At 39.0% G+C, this 22,541-nt stretch overlaps 1 protein-coding gene across 3 annotated transcripts in view; it reads left to right on the top strand.

The window, feature by feature from the left end:
• Positions 1–22,541, top strand: part of STK38L (serine/threonine kinase 38 like) — a 60,212-nt gene that overhangs the window by 19,953 nt on the left and 17,718 nt on the right. The window contains exons 1-6 of one of the 3 annotated variants that reach the window (XM_073317398.2): positions 8,678–8,694; positions 8,884–9,004; positions 14,476–14,620; positions 16,693–16,744; positions 19,072–19,194; positions 19,641–19,724. In XM_073317398.2, coding sequence (XP_073173499.1) covers positions 14,487–14,620; positions 16,693–16,744; positions 19,072–19,194; positions 19,641–19,724 — 393 coding nt within the window. In that variant the 5' untranslated portion in view covers positions 8,678–8,694; positions 8,884–9,004; positions 14,476–14,486. Of the gene's footprint in view, positions 1–8,677; positions 8,695–8,883; positions 9,005–14,160; positions 14,302–14,475; positions 14,621–16,692; positions 16,745–19,071; positions 19,195–19,640; positions 19,725–22,541 lie in introns of those variants that run through there. The other 2 variants (XM_073317379.2, XM_073317388.2) reach the window with 2 other exon arrangements.

Here is a 22,541-nt window from a genome sequence, read left to right as displayed (position 1 = left end):
TGATTTAAAGTATCTAACACAGTTTGTTTGCATATGAGTAAAAGAATATGTAAATGTTGATTAGAGAGACATTCAGTTAAATATATTCTACTGAACTCCTAGTAGCAACATTTTGCTTTTAGTCAAGGGAAAATGTAACCACATTGGGAAATGTTATTGCCAAACCGAACTGGTCACTTGCATTAAATTGTTAATATTTGGAGTAGTTCTTTTCCTTTTGTCATCTTCTCTTTATTTCACTTTATGAAACCAAAATAAGTGCTCATCCTGTGCTCGGGGCACCTATGTAATTTACACTTTTCAGAGTAAAGTATACTTGCTTATCTCACTCTATCAAAAAATACACGAATATGTATCAATATATACAATGATGACTCAGATGGAATAGGTATACTAATAATAGCTTCCAGTCACTACAGTCAGATCTGGTGGGTTTGTCCATTTGGGTCCCATTGTAGGATACATGCTAAAACATTTAACCCAGCCCCCGAAGAGAGAGAGATGAGTTTTGGTCAACCAATTTAAATACTATAAATTATTTTAAGAGAACTTCTAAAATGGATTAGTTAATAATGTTCCTGTAAAGTAGAGAAATGGTATCCCTATTTTACACATGGGGAACCTAAGGCACAGCGCAAGTGTTTTGCCTAAAGTCACACAGGAAGTCCTTGACAGAGGTGAAAACAGAACCCAAATCTTCTAAGTTACTTAATACAATTTCCTCTGTCTTAACCACAGAAGCATCCTTTCTCTTTGTACATGCATAATATGCATCTAAAACAGGGGTAACTTTTCAGTTGTTCATTTCTTAAATGCTAGTATCGGCAGCCAGACCCAAGCATGTGTCTTTGTTTTTGCAGTAAGGATTGTCTAACTTTATCACTAGTAGATGACATATTCAGCACTACCTTTGCAGGTAAATCTCCTATTAAAGACAATGGGAGATTTGCCAGGATTAGGAATGTGTAAGAGGAGCTGAAGAAGGCCCTTGGGGTTGGATGTTCCTGCTGTTGTCATAAGTCAAACATATATGTTCTTCCAGCCATCGCTTTCATTAGTGACAAGCTGGCTAGCAAACGCTAGGTTGTATGATCAGACTGCCCAGATCAAAACATAAGAAATGTCAACCCCGAATGCATAGAAGAGCCTTCTGCCCCATGTCAACAACACCACTGTTTGATCTGGCTTGTCCATGTGTGGACTCTGAACAGCATGCAGGAACAAAGCAACACATGGCAGAAAGCTTTTTTAGGCTTTGTAAATGTGGCCACAGTTATTTATCAATAATATGTAGCAGCTCATCAGTAATATGGAGAGGTACAATATATAAGACATCATCTAGGAGACGGTCTCTAATTTTTAATATGACTAACCTTCTATTCAATGAGATCAATCAAAAGAATGGTCTCCCTTGTTAATATAGTTTGAACTAGGGAGACATGGGAATGTATTAATCTTACTATGTTTTCAAAGCCTTTTAACGCTCTCCTCTTCACAGCGAGCAGGCAAAAGTTGGTTTAAACAGAATGTAACTAATGGTCACTGGGCAATGTGTTCATGTTGTTTGTACTTGACATTTTAATCATATTTGTATTTAATTGTATTTATATGGAGCCTTGGTGCTTTTATGTAATCTAAACAGACAAGCAGCTACCCTCTGCTCCTTTTCCCTCATTTTTTTTATATGCTGAAATGGTGGCCAAGACTTTTGCCCACACCTTGGCATGCAGCAATCATTTAACGGGGAAACAGTTTAATTGAACTATTGAGTGGTAGAGATTAATTTAAAGGAAAACGCCATCCATTTGATTGAGCTGTCTCCAGGGCAAGCCCAAGACTGGAGTCAAGTCCCACAGAAACAAAGGCCCATCACAAACCTTAGCACCTTCCCCTCTAAGGCCAGGTGTACACTTAAAAATTAGATCAACCTAGCTATGTCGTTCAAGGCCGTGAAAAATTTCGTGCCTCAAGCTCTGTATTTAGGTCAACCTAACCCCCACTGTAGAGACAGCTAGGCTGATGGAAGAATTCTTCCGTCAACATAGCTACCCACTCTCAGAGAAGTCTATTAACCATGCTGATGGAAAAGCCCCTTCCATCGACATAGGAAGCATCTGTACTATAGTGGCATCGCTGCCGCTTTGCTGCTGTCACTCTTACAGTGTGGATATAGCTTTGCCTTTTTTGACCTGTCTGCACCAATATAAACATATAGTAATGTGTATGTCTGTGTGTGTATAGAAAAAGCCAAAAGAAAACACTCCACTGCACACACTTCTCTCCCTGGGGGAAAGATGAGAGAACAAATGTGTGGCAGATGTTAGCATGTTACTTAATACACTCAGATACTACAGTCATGAGAGCAGTATAAGAAGCTATATAGAAGAGAATAAGATTTATCTCAGTCCAGGCATCAGAGAGCTCAGAGGTAAAACACACACCTTGCTGGGGATGCCCTTGGATTCTCTGAAATAGATCTGAAAATAAAGTTTGAGTCTGTTTATCTTTCTGAGCCTGTGACACCTTCTTGCTGAAGAGTGTCTTTTCTTGTGATGCTGAGTGTAGCTACAGAGCTACTGTCTGTCTGAGTGCAAAATTAGAATAGTATTGCACTTGATTTTATACTCTAGAGTTACCTGATACTAAAACAGGATGGAAATGTTTTCCTTTTGCAGCTGTCTTTATTGCTGTAGGGACCTCGCTGCTAGTCTCATGGTCCCTTCCTGAAATAATCTTTCTTCTTCCTTCTGCAGCATGGGTGGGCTGAACTTTGCTCTATGTGGGGGGGAGCTCTACCCACTACATCCATCTCCACAGCTCCAGGTCCAGGCACTTAGAAGGTACTTTCAATCATCTGTGTGTGTCCCACGTATCATCTCTTCAGCAGGCTCCTGCTTCGCACAGCATCTGCTTTATCCACTGACTGGCTCCTGCTCCAAAAATCAAAATCAGAAAAGAATCTGTCAGCAGTGGCCATTGAACCAGCTCCCAGCAACACAGTTCTATCTGCATTCATAGATTTTAGAGCCAGAAATGACCATTAGATCATCTAATCTGACCACCTGCACAAAACAGGCCACAACAACTCATCCAGTTTCTCCTTTGCCTCTCCTTTAGAGCTCCTCTTATTTGCTAGCATAGATTTACCATGTGTATTTATTGCATTTATTTTATTTTATATGATTTTAAAGTGCCTGTCCAAGACTTGGAAGACTTTGGATACATTAAAAATGCAACCATAGAAACAAGAATAAATTCAGTGTTGTTTTACCCTCCACACCAGAAATATTGAATCAAAAAATGAAAATCAAGCCTCAACAATACCCTTCTCAGACCACAAGAGTCTCCTTGTGCTCCTGCCGCCCCTGAACTCCTAGGAAAATGGATGGTCTTTGCAGCATGCCCTGAAGATCAACAGATTTGGGCTCTGTTGAATCATGGGTAGAATGGAATTCCACTGTCAAGGGACTTTTATGGAAAATGGCCTATCAGAAGCCACTTCTCTTACTATTTTTACTATTATTTTTATAGTCTTGCACATAGAAATCCCACACACTGTTAGATGATGTCTTTTCACCATGATGGTATCACAGGCTCAGAAAGGTCATCTGTGGAAAAAATATACCTTTAGATACTTTTCCACTGTTTATTCCTGGTGAGAAGTGTTACATTCTTTTTGAAGGAGGGTCTAAAAAGAAATGGGTATAGTTTTCCTTAGAACCAGAAACGCAATAAGTAATTAAGAAAGACAAAGAAAGTTTGTGAGAGGCCTCTGAACAGTTGATCTTGCTTTGTTCTTCATTATTTCATGGCCCAGATTTTGCAACAAAATGTTTAAGCATGTGCTTAAGTCCTAGTGAATTCAGTGGGGCTTAAAACAAGTGTTTTGCTGAAGAGGGTTGGACATAAGCAACAGCCCAAGATTAAGCACTCGCTTAAGTGCTTTGGGCCAGAGAGCAATTCACTGTTTTCAAACCCTGCTAAGAGGAGTCCTATGACAAGGAAGAAAAAATATTGCAAGCTAAGGTGATGTGTGACATGTGCAGTTTCAGTGCACACAACCGTTTTTATCTTAGAGAAAAAATGCTACATAATTTTCCTTGCTTGCCAAAAATAACAAAAATTCTAAACAAAATTAAAGTTGTTTCAAATCTTACAGTAACTTTTGAGAGAGACACATTAACACAGTCCAGGACTGGAAGTCAGGATGCCATCCTGATTTTCCTAAGAATACACAGCTCCCATTATAGTCGGCTGAAATATGGGTGCTCAGCACCTCTTTTAAATCAGGACCTTTTATTCTATTACCCTGTCATGGTGGCACTTCTTTATGACCCGTGGTGGTGGTACAGCATAGGTGCCACATTCCCAGGTTCCTTCTTTCTAGAATGGAGATAATGATCCTTACCTATTTCACAGCAATGTTCATTAATATTTGCAAAGTATTTTGAAATCTTAGTGCCCCCTGTCCAATCAAAGAGCAAATACTTTCTTTTGAAAATAGTTTGTCAAGAGAGAAGCTCTGAAGAGACTGAGCTTGGTAAGACTTGAGCAGAACAAATAAAGCTTTGACTGTATATATTGGGTACATGATGTCTCAAAATTGTACTGTTATCATAGGAATAGAGAGAACCACTATTGATAGTGGAATATAGAGGCCATAATTGCAGCATGTAGGTATTGTTAAATGTTTAGGTCCTTAAGTGACCTTATTGGTAGATTAGTGGTTCTAAACTTTAGGTAACCACCATCTCCATTGCTAACCAAAACAAATACTGCGGTATTTTGAGTCAAATGTTTCTTTACCACTTGAGCTGGGTGAAAAATTAACCTTTTTTTGTGCATAGCTTTTACCCGCCCAGTATGTTTTCCTGTTGGGGAAATGAATTTGCATTTGTCAGTCCCCCTGCTTGCTGCTCATTGAAAGTAGGATAGCAATGAATCACAGCCTGTTGTTTTCAGGAGGTTACTTCTGCTGTACTTAGTTGAATAGCAGGAAATCCTTAAGTGCAACAGAACTCCAATATTCAGTTTATATTCCATATTTGGAAATATTTCCTTATCATTACTGGTAGTGTTTTGTAATGAAAAAGAAGATTAATTTCCTTGGGCCAAATTAAAAGGTAGTGAGTAAGGTGGTATTACTTACCCTCCCTGAGTTCAGACAAACTCCCTTAGAACTCATTTGTACTCTGTGACTGTTTTGACTAGAAAAAAGGTGTTTTTTAAAATAATGTAGCTAACAAAAGGGGTCTTTTGAATCAACACCTAGAATAGATACAGTTTTCTGCCACCACAACCCGTGTTAGCTGATTGTGGTTTAATGAAGGGTATGTCATGTAGATGAGGAAAAGCAGGTGAGAGTATGTAGAGTATTTACAGACCTCAGCTTTTTTTGATGTAGGCTAGATGTAGGATGGTAACACTTTTACCTAGATTTAGTTGCTCATGGTTGATACAATTTGCTGACATGACTGTGACAGTGTTAAACTGTGGCTGCTCTAGGGATTGAGATATGTTTTAAATCCTGGTATCTAACACAATGTTTTTAAAAAGCACTTTTTTTTCCTAGTCTCGATAAAACCCTCTGTTACACTTGGGTAGACAGAATATATGATTCTGTCTGAATGTAAGGGGATCTAAGTTACATTATCTTACAGATCCCCTCTGAATTTGGCCCATTGTTTCAGATGCTTACTAAAGTCTTCCTAAAATCTAAGGCCATGTCTACCCTCCCACCTATGTTGACAAAACTTATGTCACTCGGGGGTATGAAAAAAACCCACACTCCTGAGTGACAAAAATTTTGCCGGACTAAGGCACAGCACTATTGCTGCTTATGGAGATGGTTTTATTATGTTGATGGGAGAGCTCTCACCTGTTGACATAGAGCAGCCACATGACCGATCTTACAGTGGTGCAACTGCATCCTTACAGCTGTGCGACTATAAGCTCACTAGTGTAGACATGGCCTTATTGACAGAACAATTACTTTTTCTATGCTGAACACAACAGATGGGCATTTGGATAAATTTAACTGATTAAATTCCTAGCTATTTTCTAGGCTCTCCTTCTCAGTATTCTGAGAATTCCGAATGTCTCCATTAACAGAGCTGCAATGTCTGATGGATTGAATGATCTAATAGGTCTTTTTCATCTCTCATTTCTACATGTCTATGAATACCTTCTGCAGATTTTTTTCACAATCTGAAAGTTCAAATGTTGGGCGTGTCTGCTGTTTTGATGCATTAGCTGTGCCAGACGAGTCATGGAGCTATATCTGGTTTTAACTGTAAGTGGTTATAATGGGTGACTTATTATGGACATTCCACAGGCAGGGCGAGAATTACTTAAAATGGCCAAAACATTTGAGTGCTTTTTGTTTTTAAATAGTAAAGCCTGTTCTGAGAGAACTAATTTTACTCCGTATTGCTTGGTGTTCACTCAGATAGAACAAACGTAATTCATTCTCTAGCTCAAGATAGTAAAACTCATGAACCTGGTTACAGATAGCTTAATACATATTGGAAAATAATGACAAACTAAAGGTTTGTAGATTCATAGATTCCAAGGGACCATTGTAATCATCTAGTCTGACCTCCTATGTAACGTAAGCATAGAACTTCTCCAAAATAATTCCTAGAGCAGATCTTTTAGAATAACATCCTATCTTGATTTAAAAATTGTCAGTGATGGAGAATCCACCACGACCCTTGGTATGTTGTTCCAGTAGTTAATTACCCTCACTGTCAAAAATTTATGCCTTATTTTCCCGTCTGTATTTGTCTAGCTTCAACTTCCAGCCATTGGATTGTCTTATACATTTATCTACTAGATTGACAAACATATTACTCAATATTTGTTCCCCACCTAGATACTTGTAGAGTATCTGGGTAATGGGGGAAATAAGTAAAGTAAATGAACATGTAAGGGTAGAGGAAGTGGGAGTGAACTAATCCTTTCATTACTCTGTACTGAAGTTTTGGGTTTCATTTTCCCTTTTCTTAAGTTTAGATGGTAGTAAAAGCACATGCCAAAGATATCAATAAGGACCTTTATGGAAATATTATCAAGGAAGGAAAAGTGTATGTGTTAAGCATCTGATTTGTTATACTTGACTGTAAAAGTTGCTATTTAAAAGTAGAAGGGGAAACAAAATTAGAGGCTTTGAAGGATGGTGCTATCGTGAAACATGAATTATGTGGGGATATAATTTTTTTTTGTACTACTCAGTGTCCCACAAGGGAGTGTTTGAAAAGTTATACTGATCTGCTAACTAACTTGTGGGTAACAATACTTTAGCAGTTAATATTTCCCAGGTCACCAGAATAAGATTAATTCTTAATGGGTCTGATCCAAAGCTCGCTGAAGTCAGTGGGAGTCTTTCCGTTGACTTCAGTGGACTTTGGTTCAGGTACTATATCTTTCATTTCTCTCAAAAATGCGAAATCATATTTTTCAATAGTATAGAGCAGTGGCAGGTAACCTGCAGCCCGTCAGGGTAATCTGCTGGTGGGCCGCCAGACAGTGTTTACATTGACCGTCCGCAGGCACGGCTGCCGGCAGCTCCTGATGGCCGCGATTGGCCGTTTCCGGCCAATGGGAGCTGCGGGAAGCGGTGACCAGCATGTCCCTGTGGCCTGCGCCACTTCCCGCAGCTCCCATTGGCCGGGAACGGCAAATCGCGGCCACTGGGAGCTGCAGGAAGCCGTGCCTGCGGACGGTCAATGTGAACACTGTCTTGCAGCCCGCCAGCAGATTACCTTGACGGGCTGCAGGTTGCCCACCATTGGTATAGTCTTATTATCTACCCCAGGCAGTTTGCAAAATGTTGCGCCATACTTGACATGGCAATGTTAGTCCACCAAGGTGGGATTTTTCTTGTCTGCATATTGCTCTGAGACTTAATTCAACAAAGATTTTGGATCAATGTGGGTTTTTTCCAGTTTCTGGATTGTAATGCAGCTATGATAGTGCATTTTTAAGCCTTAGTAGAAAGACACATTGATTTGGTGAAGATCAAGTTTTATTAAATTTGATGTACATGAAGATTTGAAGTCTGTGCAAGAAAAGAGTAGATGCAAAAGAATGTGCAGAGTGAAAAGGTGAGCAACACAAATACCAAATTCTGCACAAGTAGCAAATGACAGTGCAGAGAGACACCTTTCTTCAGGGTGGATAATGCAAGCTGACTTCTTTCGCCCTCAGTTTCATCTTTAGGATATTCATTGACAGGCATTACTAAAGCTAAGACAGAAGTGGTAACCTTTTAGTGTGGGGGCTGATTTTATATTTTGGAAGCTGCCTCCAGTGTCCGGGTTACTGCTTCTCCTCCCCCGTGTCTCACTAGCATGTCACATCACCTCATGCTGCTGACTCTTTCATTGCCTCATCCATTGTAGCTGACCCTGCCCACTGCCTTTTGGTGTGAATCATGCAGTTATTTGTGGCTTTTGTGGGTTTGGTTCTTTTTTAGTCTCCTGCCTCTGTCTCTCTTAAAGAGGATTTGAACAATTTAGAGAGGACAGAGCTGGTTTTCATATTCTGAGGCTCTTAATTTGCCCTCTCCTTGCTACTTGCATAGATAGCACTTTGCATTTTTTTAAAACATAGCACTAGGCAGCATTGTTTTGGTGCTCAATTTTGCTCTGCTGTTATGTTTGTCATTGGTCAAGCAACTGTACAACAGTAAAGGTAATGTGGTTTCTTCGTCGGAAGAGCTGACACTGCATTGTTGTATATAGTGGTGATAACTGGGTTTCTGAAGATAATTGTTTTACTAGACTGTGTGCTTTTTCATTTGAATGACTCCCTCAGCATAACTCTGTTTTACTCCTCTTTGCCTTTTCCCTTCTATCCTCCCCGTCTACTTTGAAACTGCAGTTGGCATATCTGATTTCAGGAGAAAGTTGGGATCAAGTGACAAAACTTACTACACTGAGAGCACTGTGGAAGCTATGATTTGAAGCAAGAAACTATTTCTCAGTATTGTCCTTACACACAGGTGTGTAATGTAAGTGATATGGCTCCATGATTTGAATGCAGTCTTGACTGCTTACACCAGCAGAGAACTAGGCCCGTGATCTCTAGGAATCAGGAGCGCCAATGCGTATTGGCTTGCATTAATGAGTCTTTATTGACCATTTAATAAAGGGCCATAGTTGTCACAGGGACAGGCATTCCCTATCCTCAGGTCTACATACATAAGCATTGCATTTTAAACCCAAAAGAGCAGAAAGAGGTTTCAAAAGTTTTCCCCACTAACATGTGAGAGACCCAGTAGTCTGAATAACTCATTTTATTGTGTAGGGCTGTTGGTATATGTTTGTTAAAGTTGTGGAAGAAAATCGGAAGTTTTGTGCTCAATACAAGAGGCTCCAATTTGTCAATTGTTTACTCTTAGCAACAATGTCCATCTTGTACATACTCCCCCTGGCTTTCAGAGAAGTTAAAAACTAACTTTTAAAATTTCATAAATACAGTTTGCAAAAATGGTGGTGGCTGGGAAGAATATTTGCACTGTCTGGTTCAAATGCCATTTAATTTGATGAGTGGTAGCAAATAGTACCATCTAATGAAGTTGTGCAGAGGGTTTATCTTTAATGAGACTAGTAACCTCATTCCAATTCTTGCTGGAGAGCTATCCACAACAAGAAAACTACCACTGTAACTCTCACTAATTTGCCCTGTTGCTGGCAGCCTCTGCAAGAGATGTCAAGGATTGAATGGGCTTGGAGACTATAGTGTCCCCTGAATATAAGAAACATATTTGAGAAAGATCTCATTCCTCTGCTCATGCTGTGCCTGTTGAGTGAATAGATGTCTTCAGTTTTCAGTGTTTATAACACCTTTTCATAAGCATGAATTCCCATTAAAAGATTGAAATAAAAAAATATTCGAAACAAAATACAAGGAGCTGGAAAGGTTTGATAGAAGGATCTGTCATCATGGTTATTCTCTCTAGCCATGTACTTATAATGGCCCGATCAATGTAGTTTCTGAACGTTTCACAATATTAATGGATTTTATCCTTACAACACCTCTGTGAGATAGGGAAGTATTACCCCCATTTTATAGATGGGGAACTGAGGCACAAGGTAGATTAAGTGACTTTCCCAAGGTCCCACAGGAAGTCTGTGGCTGAGCCAGGATTTAACCTACATTTCCTGAGTCTAAGTCCAAGGCCAGTGTCCTGTCCACTAGATCATCTTTCCCACTTCCCTCTGCCACCCACACCTTTAGTGTAAATAGCTATTTTGTGTAAGTAGCAATGGGGCTCTAATTATCATGCAATGACTCAGGACTCAACATCTCCATGCTTGCTGTCAGTTGGCAGCTACCCACAAGATCTAATGCTACCTCACCCTTAAGTTCTTCTGGCCTTTCTGAATTTGATCTCATCAGAATCTCTGAAGTCTGGAGATGACGCAGTGCTCTGAATATGAGAGAGACAGGTTTTGTGTGCTCATTTCTCTCTTGCTAGGAAATGCTCCCAACTTTCCTGAGGGTCAGTTTCATTAGAGGGCAGTCGTTCTCAAGTTGCTTTATCGTTCCATCTTTTCTCTTCTGGCTTCCTATAGCAAGTGGTTCCATCTCACAGACACTATGATGCTCCACTATGCTTTGGTTTAATCAAAATTTCAGTGTCCATGGCAACACGCTGAAGAAGAATAATAGATTTTGAGCAGGGGGCTTTGCATGGCCATTTGTGTAGGAGAAACTGTGCTATGTTGAGGTTTTCGCCAGTCGAGCAGTGATTTCAGGAACATTTGGCAGGGGCCTGACATAGATTTAAATCCAGTCATACAACTGATTTGAGAGTAGACTGAAGAGGCAGTAATTGGTGCTTTAGTTTTCCTTTCACAGTCCAATTAGAAAAGATTTTAGATTTAAAAGGGTGGAGGGTATGGTCTAAGCAATTTTTACTAGTAGTAAATGTAAAGGTTCATGTTGATCAGATTGTGGTGATGTCTCTAAGTCATAATCTTTTATATCAATTTTCCCAGAGTAATAGACATGCTGAAAAGGGCTTAGGGCTTTGGGTTTCTCAGCCAGAAGGCTTTAAGCGAAATAGACTGGTTGGTTTAAATGCTGTTCTTTATAGTTCCATAAACCTAATGCAACTCTGATGGTACTTCAGGAATAGAATGATTCCATTATGTAAATGGCATGATCTTGGGTGGATTAATGGCTCTTTTATGGGTATCTCCAAGAAATGTGGGTGGCACCTTTTCAAAACATTTTGATTGATATAGTGAGATCAGTGAATGCAGTGTTCAGCCAAAATTCTGAGTAGGGCTTCCTTTGATTTTTCTACCCCACCCTCTGCCCGCATCAGTTGTTTATAAAGGCCAGATTTAAATATTTTGCTTGCCTCTTCCCAGCTGAGTGTGGGGGGGGGGGGGTGTACGCATGTGGAAATTTATACAACTCTGAAAGGTGCTGTGCACTTCCTGTAAGACCTCTGTGCTCCTTCATCTCTCACTCATGGAAATCAAAGGAGTTTATTAGGATTAGGCCCTTAGTTGAGAGGATGGTTTGGGGATGATTTTGTTTACAGTGCTGGAACTGTTAGCTACTTGAATGTGACTATCACAATGTAAGCAAAATGTGTTCTAAACTTTAGTCTGAAGGAAGCATTAATTGCAACATAGAGAAATGGCTGACATGAGTGGGGGGAGGCAAATGGGATTTTGGAAATGGATACTTGCAACAGTAATTCTCTCCCTTTCTTGGTGGTTTTATGCTATATTATGACAGTAATGGCAAGCTTCTTATCTGTTAAATAGCTTTCTCTGAGATCCCTAATTTACTAATCAGGAACTCTTGTATTTTCTTATTTTAGAACTACTCTCAATTAGAATCAACCATTCTATTTATAGTCTAGTGCTTTAGTGCCAAAAAAATCAGGCTTAATGAAATCAAGTGACTGAGACTCCCTGTTTAGTAGTGTCTGCATTTGTGTGTATAGGAGCATGGAGAAAACAAATGAACAGGAAACAAAAATATATTGTTATTTTAGCCAACTGGGAGTACTAGACTTGCAAATGATGAATACCTGGCTGGTACAACCAAAAAAGTCTTTATACCTTAATTAAAGTTTAATCTATTTTGAGCTTGGGTTAACAATACATTCAGTGCCCAAATTCCTAAAGGATCAAAAGGCTGTTTTTGCCATATTGGATCATTCCTGGAAATAATTTGATCACTGATATCACTCTGTGTTCAGCTCTAGAAAGGTAATTGGAATTGTTCAGTTTGGATGTGTGCATATACTGAACTTCAATAGTAAAATCACCTGGTCTATGTTTCCCTTTCACTGTCTTTGTCAATAGAGAACTGCAGTGAAACTCTTACAACGTGTATGGACACGATAGGAATACAGTATACTTATATTTAATCAAGACTTCCACCTATCGGTGGACTGACTTGAAACGGTATATAATTAATAGAAATGGCTAGAGATTTTGTAGATCAGTTTTCTGGCTTTTGGAAAACTTGCTACCATGAGAGAGAGAGAGAGAGAGAGAACATGCACACCTGGTGGTATTGGTGTAAGAGAGGATAACCTCTTGTATTTTTGTTTGTCTGGTATTTATCTGTAGTTAATAAAGATGATAATAGGTTAACTGAACAGATAACAGGTCTCACTGGGAGAAAATCAAAGGAGACAAAATGTTGATTAAAAAAATTCAGAAGTAGCTACAGGATTGTAAAATCTGCTGTATTGCAGTGCATCAGTATCCCCGTTGTGTAGGTATAAATATTCACCTTATTCTCATAAGTGGCATATGGGCATAGTCCAAAATGCACAGTTAAAATAATACTATCCGCATAGTGTTGTAAAACCCCACTACTTGCTGCACAGCAAGTACGTTTCTAGCAAAGAGACAATGTCTTACTGCCACATAAAATTCAATTAAAAGTCAACAAGACCAAATGCCATCTTCGCAAACTGCCTCATTGTGTGTGTGACAGGTCAGACCGAAAAAAAAAGGCATGTCCCTAGATTTTATAAACTAAAAGCCTACCTCTGTCTGGGACTTTTTAGCAGTTCACCAAAAAAAAAAAAAACAAAAAAAAAAGGGCATTACAATATATATCCAAAGATCAGACATTGATTCAGGTATTTGTCAGAGGAGGCTGACTCAAAATCCCTTTATGAAGCAAAAGGATTATACAAACAAAGTAGCTTTTTAGGAAGGAGCCCTCAGCACAGAATGTTTTCGCCCAGGTGTCTCTCTCTTTGGAGGAATGGCAGAGCTTATACACTGCTTTATTTCCCAGCATGCTTTTACCCAGGGCTAGAACATGACTGCTAGGAGAAAAGAACGCTTCCTAACAGCCCTGCTCCCCTGGATCTGAGAGAGCTGAGCTGGCTTTGCTCACCTCCACTGTGGGGAGTTCCAGCCCACCCAGCTCATGAGACTCCAGCCCTAAAACCAGTCGGCAGAATGAGGCGGGGTTTTTGGTCTTTTTAACCAGCCCCCAGACTGTTTCCGAGCAGCCACGTCCTGCCACTTAGTGACCACATCCCCTGTCCTGCAGGTAGTTAAGGCATAAACATGGAATGGCTGTGTGCTGGTGTAGGAGGATTCACTCACAGCCTGAAAAGGCCTAAACACTTCCTTGCAGTGATTTCCACATGTGAGGAACGTCTCTTGAAAACACCTTTCTGAATGTCCTAAACAGTTCTTCTTTACCAACTTGTCAATATGGCGTGTAAATGGGCCTGAAGGAAATTACCTGGAAAGGTATTTGCCTTGTGATTGAAAACTCCCTCAGAGTCTGATCATTTGGAGTAAGAGGAGTTTCATGATCCATTTTTTATTATGTTTATAGTAAGAAAAATCTCTCCATAAACTAAGGAAGTTGCCTTTTCTATGATTTCTAGATACTGTATTATCCAAGTGTCAGTATTCAATTCTATTAAATGGGTTTTAAATGTAAGATAGTTTACAATCAAATTTTTATGCCTGGCTTAGCTTATCTTTCTAGGTGTTCGCTCGTTTGTCATTTTCACCATTTCTTTTTGCTAAGGATTTGCATTTCTTCAATTTCTTCAATTTCTTGTGCCATCTATACATATTACATTTAGAGAGCTACATGGATGGCTTCTCTTCTCTTGCCCCAGACTTATTTTATTTTTATATATTTGTTTTGGGCAGGACTCTAGTCAGCCAGTGGTAAATCTCTTAATGCATGGACAAGTACATGAGGGTTCGTTGCCTGTAGCCAGCATGGTTCTCTGCTATGATTCACTCCTTGTTTTGCCAGTAGAAAGGTTTCTGTTATTTTTTGGTGAGTAGGTAGCATATCCTCCCCTATTAAGTCTCTCTAACTTTACAATATGAAGTTTATGGATTTGTTTATGTACAAGGGAGGTGCGTTCCCCATGAATTTCACATTGCCTCTGATTTTCTGGGGGGGAACAAAACATTTCTTTTGAGTAACTTTTTATGTGCTCTGTTTCAGTACATGTTACTATGGCAATGACTGGAGGGACTACAACATCCTTTCCCATGAGCAACCACACCCGGGAGAGAGTGACTGTGGCCAAACTTACACTGGAGAACTTCTACAGCAACCTAATTTTACAGCATGAGGAGAGAGAAACCAGGTACTGTGTCTGGGTTCTTTCACACTTTTTAGCTTTTTATTTATACTGGCCTTGTGTGGTAGTTCTACAGACCAAGTCTGTGCTTTAAAGTCATTTTAGTCCCTGCACAAAGTTTTTCTTAGAAAGTTGTATTGATTTCTAACCAAATTATTAACCATTTGAGGGTACATTCTTTTGAGGGTACATGTATCTTAGCACTAAGGCCTTGTTTGGGCTCGCATATTTGTTAAAATCTCTCACTGTTGCACTAGTGTGGGTGGTAATAATTCCAGAAGCACTAGTATAGACCCAACCAACTTCATTTTAACCTCCGTTATCATCCATCCCTAGTTTCCAGCGACATCGCAATGTAAAGCTACTGATCAAAGTGTCAAAATACCAAGTCTTTACAATAATGAATACTTGTTTCTGTGGTAACAGAAATTTTTTTATTGAGGTTATACAACCAAAGAACAGGTTTTAATATCTTTTGAGCCGCTTCTTATTTAGTTGGTATGCTATTAATTGGGCCTCTCACTCCCAGTTGGGAGGATAGATTGTCCACTGGGGAGTCCTACTTAGGAGATTCTGCTGTATTTCTCAAAATGGGGAAAAGTCTTGATTTTTGAGTAGAGAAGGGCTCAAAATGAAACCCTAGAACTTAACATCCTAGCACTCGTTGTTCAAAATCTTTACTCACATGTATTGTCCCATTCACTTCAAAAGGCTCATACTTTCACCCTCATCACTTTATTCCCTTGTATCTAGGATTTGGACTACTACACTACACACATATATAAACTTACCCATGTGACCCATTGACTTCAACAGGTCTGGTCACATGTGAGCAAAGGCATGAGTGAGTATGTTCATAAGTGTTTGCAGGACTGGGGCCTTAGACGGCTCTTTGGGGCAAAGACCTTGTCATTTTTTATGTGAAATTCTGTGCAGACATCTGGTGCTGTCAAAATATAATAGCTAACATATGCTGACTGGGGCATATCATCGTGTATGCCTTTTTGTGAAACTCCCACTGTAGTCAATGGGAGCTCTGTGACTAGAGAGTTGACAGACATAGGTACGTGGTGTTCTCTTTTAAATGATATCCTTGCAACAAAGCCTGTTGCCAACTGTGTCCACATATCTATTCAGGGGACACCATCATAGGGCCTAATCACATCAGCCACACTATCAGAGGCTCATTCACCTGCACATCTACCAATGTGATATATGCCATCATGTGCCAGCAATGCCCCTCTGCCATGTACGTTGGTCAAACTGGACAGTCTCTACGTAAAAGAATAAATGGACACAAATCAGACGTCAAAAATTATAACATTCAAAAACCAGTCGGAGAACACTTCAATCTCTTTGGTCACTCACTTACAGACCTAAAAGTTGCAATTCTTCAACAAAAAAACTTCAGAAACAGACTCCAACGAGAGACTGCTGAATTGGAATTAATTTGCAAAGTGGATACGATTAACTTAGGCTTGAATAGAGACTGGGAGTGGATGGGTCATTACACAAAGTAAAACTATTTCCCCTTGTTTATTCCGCCCACCCACCCCACACTGTTCCTCAGACGTTCTTGTCAGCTGCTGGAAATGGCCCACCTTGATTATCACTACAAAAGGTTTTTTCCCCCCCACTCTCCTGCCGGTAATAGTTCACCTTAAGTGATCACTCTCATTATAGCGTGTTTGGTAACACCCATTGTTTCATGTTCTCTGTGTATCTAAATCTCCCCACTGTATTTTCCACTGAATGCATCCAATGAAGTGAGCTGTAGCTCAGGAAAGCTTATGCTCAAATAAATTGGTTAGTCTCTAAGGTGCCACGAGTCCTCCTTTTCTTTTTGCGGATACAGACTAACACGGCTGCTACTCTGAAACTTGTTTTTATACAGGATCTCTTTTCCAAGAAATGGGTTCGCTGAGCACTCTAAAATTACAACTTTTTAATATTACACTTCCATTCTCCAGTTTGTGTCAAGGATAAAGAGGGGAGATCTGTGAAGTGAAGGCATTTTTGTACTGTCTGATTTTTTTTGTTTTTGTTTTAAATGTGTACTTGTATGTCTACCTGTGCAGGCAGAAAAAGCTAGAAGTGGCCATGGAAGAAGAAGGCCTGGCAGATGAAGAGGTAATACCAATTGAAATACATTTGAAGGGCTTTATCTTTCATGGTTACTGTTCAAATCTAGTGTTCGATGTGTATATGGTTGACTCTTAACAGTCTTATTATCCAATATGATACTGAGATTTTTTTTATTATATAAGTTTTGCTGTTATAAAGAAACAGCATATTTTAGTGTTTATAATAGAAGCCATTAATAAGCTTTTAAATTTTTTAATAAAAAAAAAAGTTGCTTACACCCCTGTTCAGTACTTATCATCCGATAGGATAGAGGCACCCAAGAAGAATGTAACATAACACTTGTTTTTTGGGGTACAAATCTGTTTGAAATTCAGTTAGGAGTTGGGAAGGAAAGAAAAAAGGGCCAGAAACACTTGGCTGAAAGAGGCAGAAGACAAAATACACAGGAGAGAGGATCTAGGTTATAGGTCCTCATTCAGTAAGGTGTTTATGTACCCAACTTCAGGCATGTGACCAGTTCCATTGAAGTCAATGGGATTTGCGCATACTCACCTGAGGGCTGAATTCGCCACAGTGGCTTTATATTTTCACTGAACCAAATCCTAAGGTTTTTTTAAAACACTGGGCCTAGCTTTTCCTTCCCTTGCACCAGCTTTATAGCAGTAGAGGAGTTAGCCCTGCTTCACAGCAAGGTAAGTGAGAAGAGAATCACACTCACTGGATCTTTCAACATTTCCTCCATTAAATTGCCTTGATGTGGTCATTCACATCATTGTTTCTTGTATTGCACTTTACGTGATGCAATAAGAATACAATAAAATCTACCTCAAACAGTTCTTGTATTGGTGCATTTAACATACCTCTTTGGAGAGAGAAAGTAGAGAGCAAGTGGGTATATAATGCCATCTTGTGGCTTTAAATGATAATAAAAATATAGTATAAAAATGTATGACTTCATTGCTTCACCCTGATGGGTCTCAGCGCCTTTAAAATTCCTGTTAACATCACTGGAAGGTGAGGTGCTCAGCATCTCTCAGGATGAAGCCCTTTGACACTTTTATATACTAAAATGTATTGGGACTTTAATGACCATCCAGTTGCCTGGCTAATAAAAGTAGATTTTGGTGTAGATAGTAAATATTGATCTCTGCTGCCCAGCAGGCTACCCATGGCTGCCTTTTGCCTTTTCTCCCCCTGTCCAAGTCATGGAACCTGTGCTTTTGCTTTTCTTGACCTTTCCCACCTGTCCAGCCCCCAAAGTAGAACTGTCTTCTAGGCCAGTGGATTTTACCCAGTGGCATATGTAGCGGTTTTCAAACTTATGAATGGTCAAGTTTTGAAGACTCACTGGAAACAATACTTTGAAATGCCATCAGTTAGTATCTGTCCTCCCACTCACACTCCACCTCAAGAGTTGTAACTGGGTTTATTTAGGTCACTGTATAGTGGTATGTACTTTAAACAAAGTGTCTTCCCTCTCTCTCATCTATAGCGGAAACCAGTAACTAAACGTCCCCCAGACTTGTCTGCGTGATTTGTTTTTTTTTTGTTTTTTTTTGTTTTTGTTTTTTTTTACTGTCTCCCTTTACGCAAGTAGCACAAAAAACACACAACTGGGACTGGAGTACAGGTGCAGTAAGAGCTGAAAGAATCTGTTTTCATGTCCTGTGGAAGATTTTTGAAAACATTTTCTGTCCTGAATCGGGACAAAAACTGAAAATAAAAAAAAAAAATTTTTTTGGGTCATTTGAAATATGTTTCATTTATTTCAAAATGTTTTGTTCAATTTCAACCATTTAATTTTTTTAGTATAACTAGTTTGAATTGCAAATCAGAAAAAATCATTTTGAACAGGAAAACCAGAATTTTCCATTTTTAAGATGAAACTAAAATTTTTCAAGTAAAAAAACAAAAAAAGCCCCATTTTAACAGACCTTTTCATGCAAAAAGTATTGGTCTTGATGAATCAATATTTTCTGGCCAAAAAAAATTTCATTGAAGAATTCCCCACCCTCTCTATAATTGTTTAAAACTACTAATGTCATTATCTTAAACATGGAGAACTGAAGCTTTTTTTTTTTTTTTTGGAAGCCAATCTCTAATTACTAGGATGAGTTCTTCCTTGCGGGACAGAATATTCACACCTGCTTTTTGTGCGGTTTTTTGCACCTTCTTCTGAAGCATCTGGTGCAAGTCATGTGAGAGACAGAATATTGGACTAGATAGACCAGAGATCTGATGGAGAATTACATTTCCTATGGTCTAAAACTTTTTTTCTAAAATATGGTTTTATATATTCAAAATATTTTCAATTATGTATGTTACTTAACTTACAATAAACTTTGTAATTATCATGTGATATGTTTCCATAGAAAAAACTACGTCGGTCACAGCATGCACGCAAAGAAACAGAATTCCTGCGACTGAAGAGGACTAGGCTTGGCTTAGATGATTTTGAATCTCTGAAAGTTATAGGAAGAGGAGCATTTGGGGAAGTATGTGTCCTCTTCGCTTGGAAGTGGGTTAAGCTAAATCAGACAAAGTTATATTTATTCTGGAATAAGAGTGTCCACATAGGGAGTTATTCCAGATTAGCTATTTCAGAAAATTTGCAAGTGTAGACAAGCCCTAATAAGATTTTACTGTAAAAATTAGCTTCCTTGATCTAAAGGTGATATTTGATTTGACTATGAATTTGTCAAAATATTGATCATCCCAAAGAGAGAGTTAAAATCTATTCATCAGTAAAGTTCAAAAGACAACTTGCGATTTGGTGTAAAAGTGTATAAATGGATTATGTCATGTTTCTTTCGTTCTTGTGCCTTCCTGATTTTAAAATCAAATGCATCTTTTAAGTGCCAACAATTTTCAGTCCTCCAAAATACTACAATTAACAATTTTGTGAGGTATATTAGAATGATGGTTTTCGATTTAATTTTAGGTACGCCTCGTCCAGAAGAAAGATACGGGTCATATTTATGCAATGAAGATATTGAGAAAAGCTGATATGCTGGAAAAAGAGCAGGTTTGTGGAATGGAATGCTCCTAGGTTTATAGTAAATACCTTTTGTGTTTCTGTTGCTTATGCTAGGAAATTACTGAGATTGTAAATTCTTTGGGGCAGGGACCATCAGTTTTTCCTGTGTTTGGTCAGCACCTAGCACAGTGGGCTCCTAATCCATGACTAGCACTCCTAGGCACTATGGTAATACAAATATTAATAAAGGCTGGAAAGTAAGATGATATAATGGCATTTTGAAAAGTGTTGTATTTATAAGCTCTTGGAAGCAGGGACAATGCCCTTTTCCTTCAGATTTTATAGTACAGATAGGGCCCTTCGTTTTCAGTTTTTATTTTATTTAATTTTTCCTGGGAATTTATCAGTGTTTATTACCCCAACAACAAAAACAGGTGAAAATCAGTGCCAAAAAGTATTAATAATTTTTCTGGTGAAATATCAGGGTTTATTTTGGTGGACGGAAAGACAGGAGAAAAAAGTATTCGGGAGATTAACGCTTTGAATTCTGTACATCAAAGTGGTTTGGTACAGAACTCAAAACACAATGTCACCTCTGAGTTTAAGAAAACAATATATCTCTAATCCCCAAATAAAATTGTTTATTTGAATAAACAGTTTACTGTTGTAGACTTAGAACTATTAGCCTATAAATATTTACATTTTAATAATTGGGCCACACCATTTGCAATACATATACTCAACTTCATCCTTTTCTCCTGCTTATTTAAAACTTTGAATACTTCCTTGTCTTCTGAAACATATTCTGATACAGGTTTTTGTTTTCTTCCCATTTTAGTGTGTCAAATCTTTAAACCATTATCTGCTAAAAACTTGAAAAGTGTACATGGTAGGCATGAGATTCATAAGTATGTTCAGATGCGTGCACACTTCAGAGCTTACGTGCTTGCCTATTTGGTTGTTGTGTGTATCTTCTAGACCAATACATAGCCTTACTTCAATGGGCAGCTTTGCATGTACACAGAGACTAATGTATTATTGTAATACATTAAGCTCATGCAAAATATTGTATTTTCCTAATAAAACAAGTTATTTTTTATATATTTGAATGATACAAAAGTGGGGTGAAAATCGGAAAAAACTGATTAATACTTTTTTGCAAAACCCGAGCATTTTTTGGTAAAAAATCGGTTTAAATGAGGACTGTCGATTAATTGCAGTTAACTCACGCAATTAACTAAAAAAAATTAATCGCAATTAAACAATAGAATACCAATTGAAATTTATTAAATATTTTTGGATGTTTTTCTACATTTTCAAATATACTGATTTCAATTACAATAGAATACAAAGTGTACAGTGCTCACTTTATTTTACTTTTGATTACAAATATTTGCACTGTAAAATGACAAACAAAAGAAATAGTATTTTTCAGTTCACTCATACAAGTGAAAGTGCAACTTACAAATGTAGATTTTTTTGGTTTTGTTACATAACTGCATTCTGCAAACTTATAGAGCCTACAAGTCCACTCAGTCCGACTTCTCTCATAGATTCGTAGATACTAAGGTCAGAAGGGACCATTATGATCATCTAGTCTGACCTCCTGCACAACGCAGGCCACAGAATCTCACCCACCCACTCCTGCGAAAAATCTCCCACCTATGCCTGAGCTACTGAAGTCCTCAAATCGTGGTTTAAAGACTTCAAGGAGCAGAGAATCCTCCAGCAAGTGACCCATGCCCCATGCTACAGAGGAAGGCGAAAAACATCCAGGGCCTCTTCCAATCTGCCCTGGAGGAAAAATCCTTCCTGACCCCAAATATGGCGATCAGCTAAACCCTGAGCATATGGGCAAGATTCACCAGCCAGCTCCTCGATGGCAGATCCAATTGCTAAGAGAAACAAATTTGTTTACATTTACGGGAGATAATGCTGCCCTGCTTCTTATTTACAATGTCCCCTGAAAGTAAGAACAGGCATTTGCATGGCACTTTTGTAGCCAGCATTGCAAGGTATTCACATGCCAGATATGCTAAACATTCATATGTCTCTTCATGCTTCAACCACCATTCCAGAGGAATGCTTCCATGTTGATGATGCTTGTTAAAAAAAATGTGTTAATTAAATTTGTGACTGAGCTCCTTGGAGAAGAATTATATGTCTCCTGCTCCATGGTTTTACCTGCATTCGGACATCTATTTGGTGTTGTGGTAGTCTCTGACGATGACCCAGCTTATGTTGGCTACAAATGGATATAAACCGGCCATCAGGAAGTTTAGACTTGAAATTAGATGAAGATTTCTAACCTTCAGGGGAGTTAAGTTCTGGAACAGCCTTCCAAGGGGAGCAGTGGAGGCAAAAGAAATATCTGGCTTCAAGACTAAGCTTGATAAGTTTATGGAGGGGATGGTATGATGGGACAGCCTAATTTTGGCAATTTAATTGATCTTTGACTATTAGCGGTAAATATGCCCAATGGCCTATGATGGGATGTTAGATGGGGTGGGATCTGAGTTACTCCAGAGAATTCTTTCCTGGGTGTCTGGCTGGTGAGTCTTGCCCACATGCTCAGGGTTTAGCTGGTTGCCATATTTGGGGTCAGGAAGGAGTTTTCCTCCGGGGCAGATTGTAAGAGGTCCTGGGGGATTTTCCCCTTCCTCTGCAGTGTGGGGCACGGGTCACTTGCTGGAGGATTCTCTGCACCTTGAAGGCTTTAAACCATGACATGAGGACTTCAGTAGCTCAGACATAGGTTAGGGGTTTATTACAGGAGTGGGTGGGTGAGATTCTGTGGCCTGCATTGTGCAGGCGGTCAGACTAGACGATCATAATGGTCCCTTCTGCCCTTAAAGTCTGAGTCTA

Source organism: Lepidochelys kempii, chromosome 1, assembly GCF_965140285.1.
Source record: "Lepidochelys kempii isolate rLepKem1 chromosome 1, rLepKem1.hap1, whole genome shotgun sequence".
Classification (NCBI taxonomy): Eukaryota; Metazoa; Chordata; order Testudines; family Cheloniidae; genus Lepidochelys; species Lepidochelys kempii.
The sequence above is the reverse complement of the archived record's forward strand: the minus strand, read 5'-3'. Positions and strand labels throughout refer to the sequence as shown.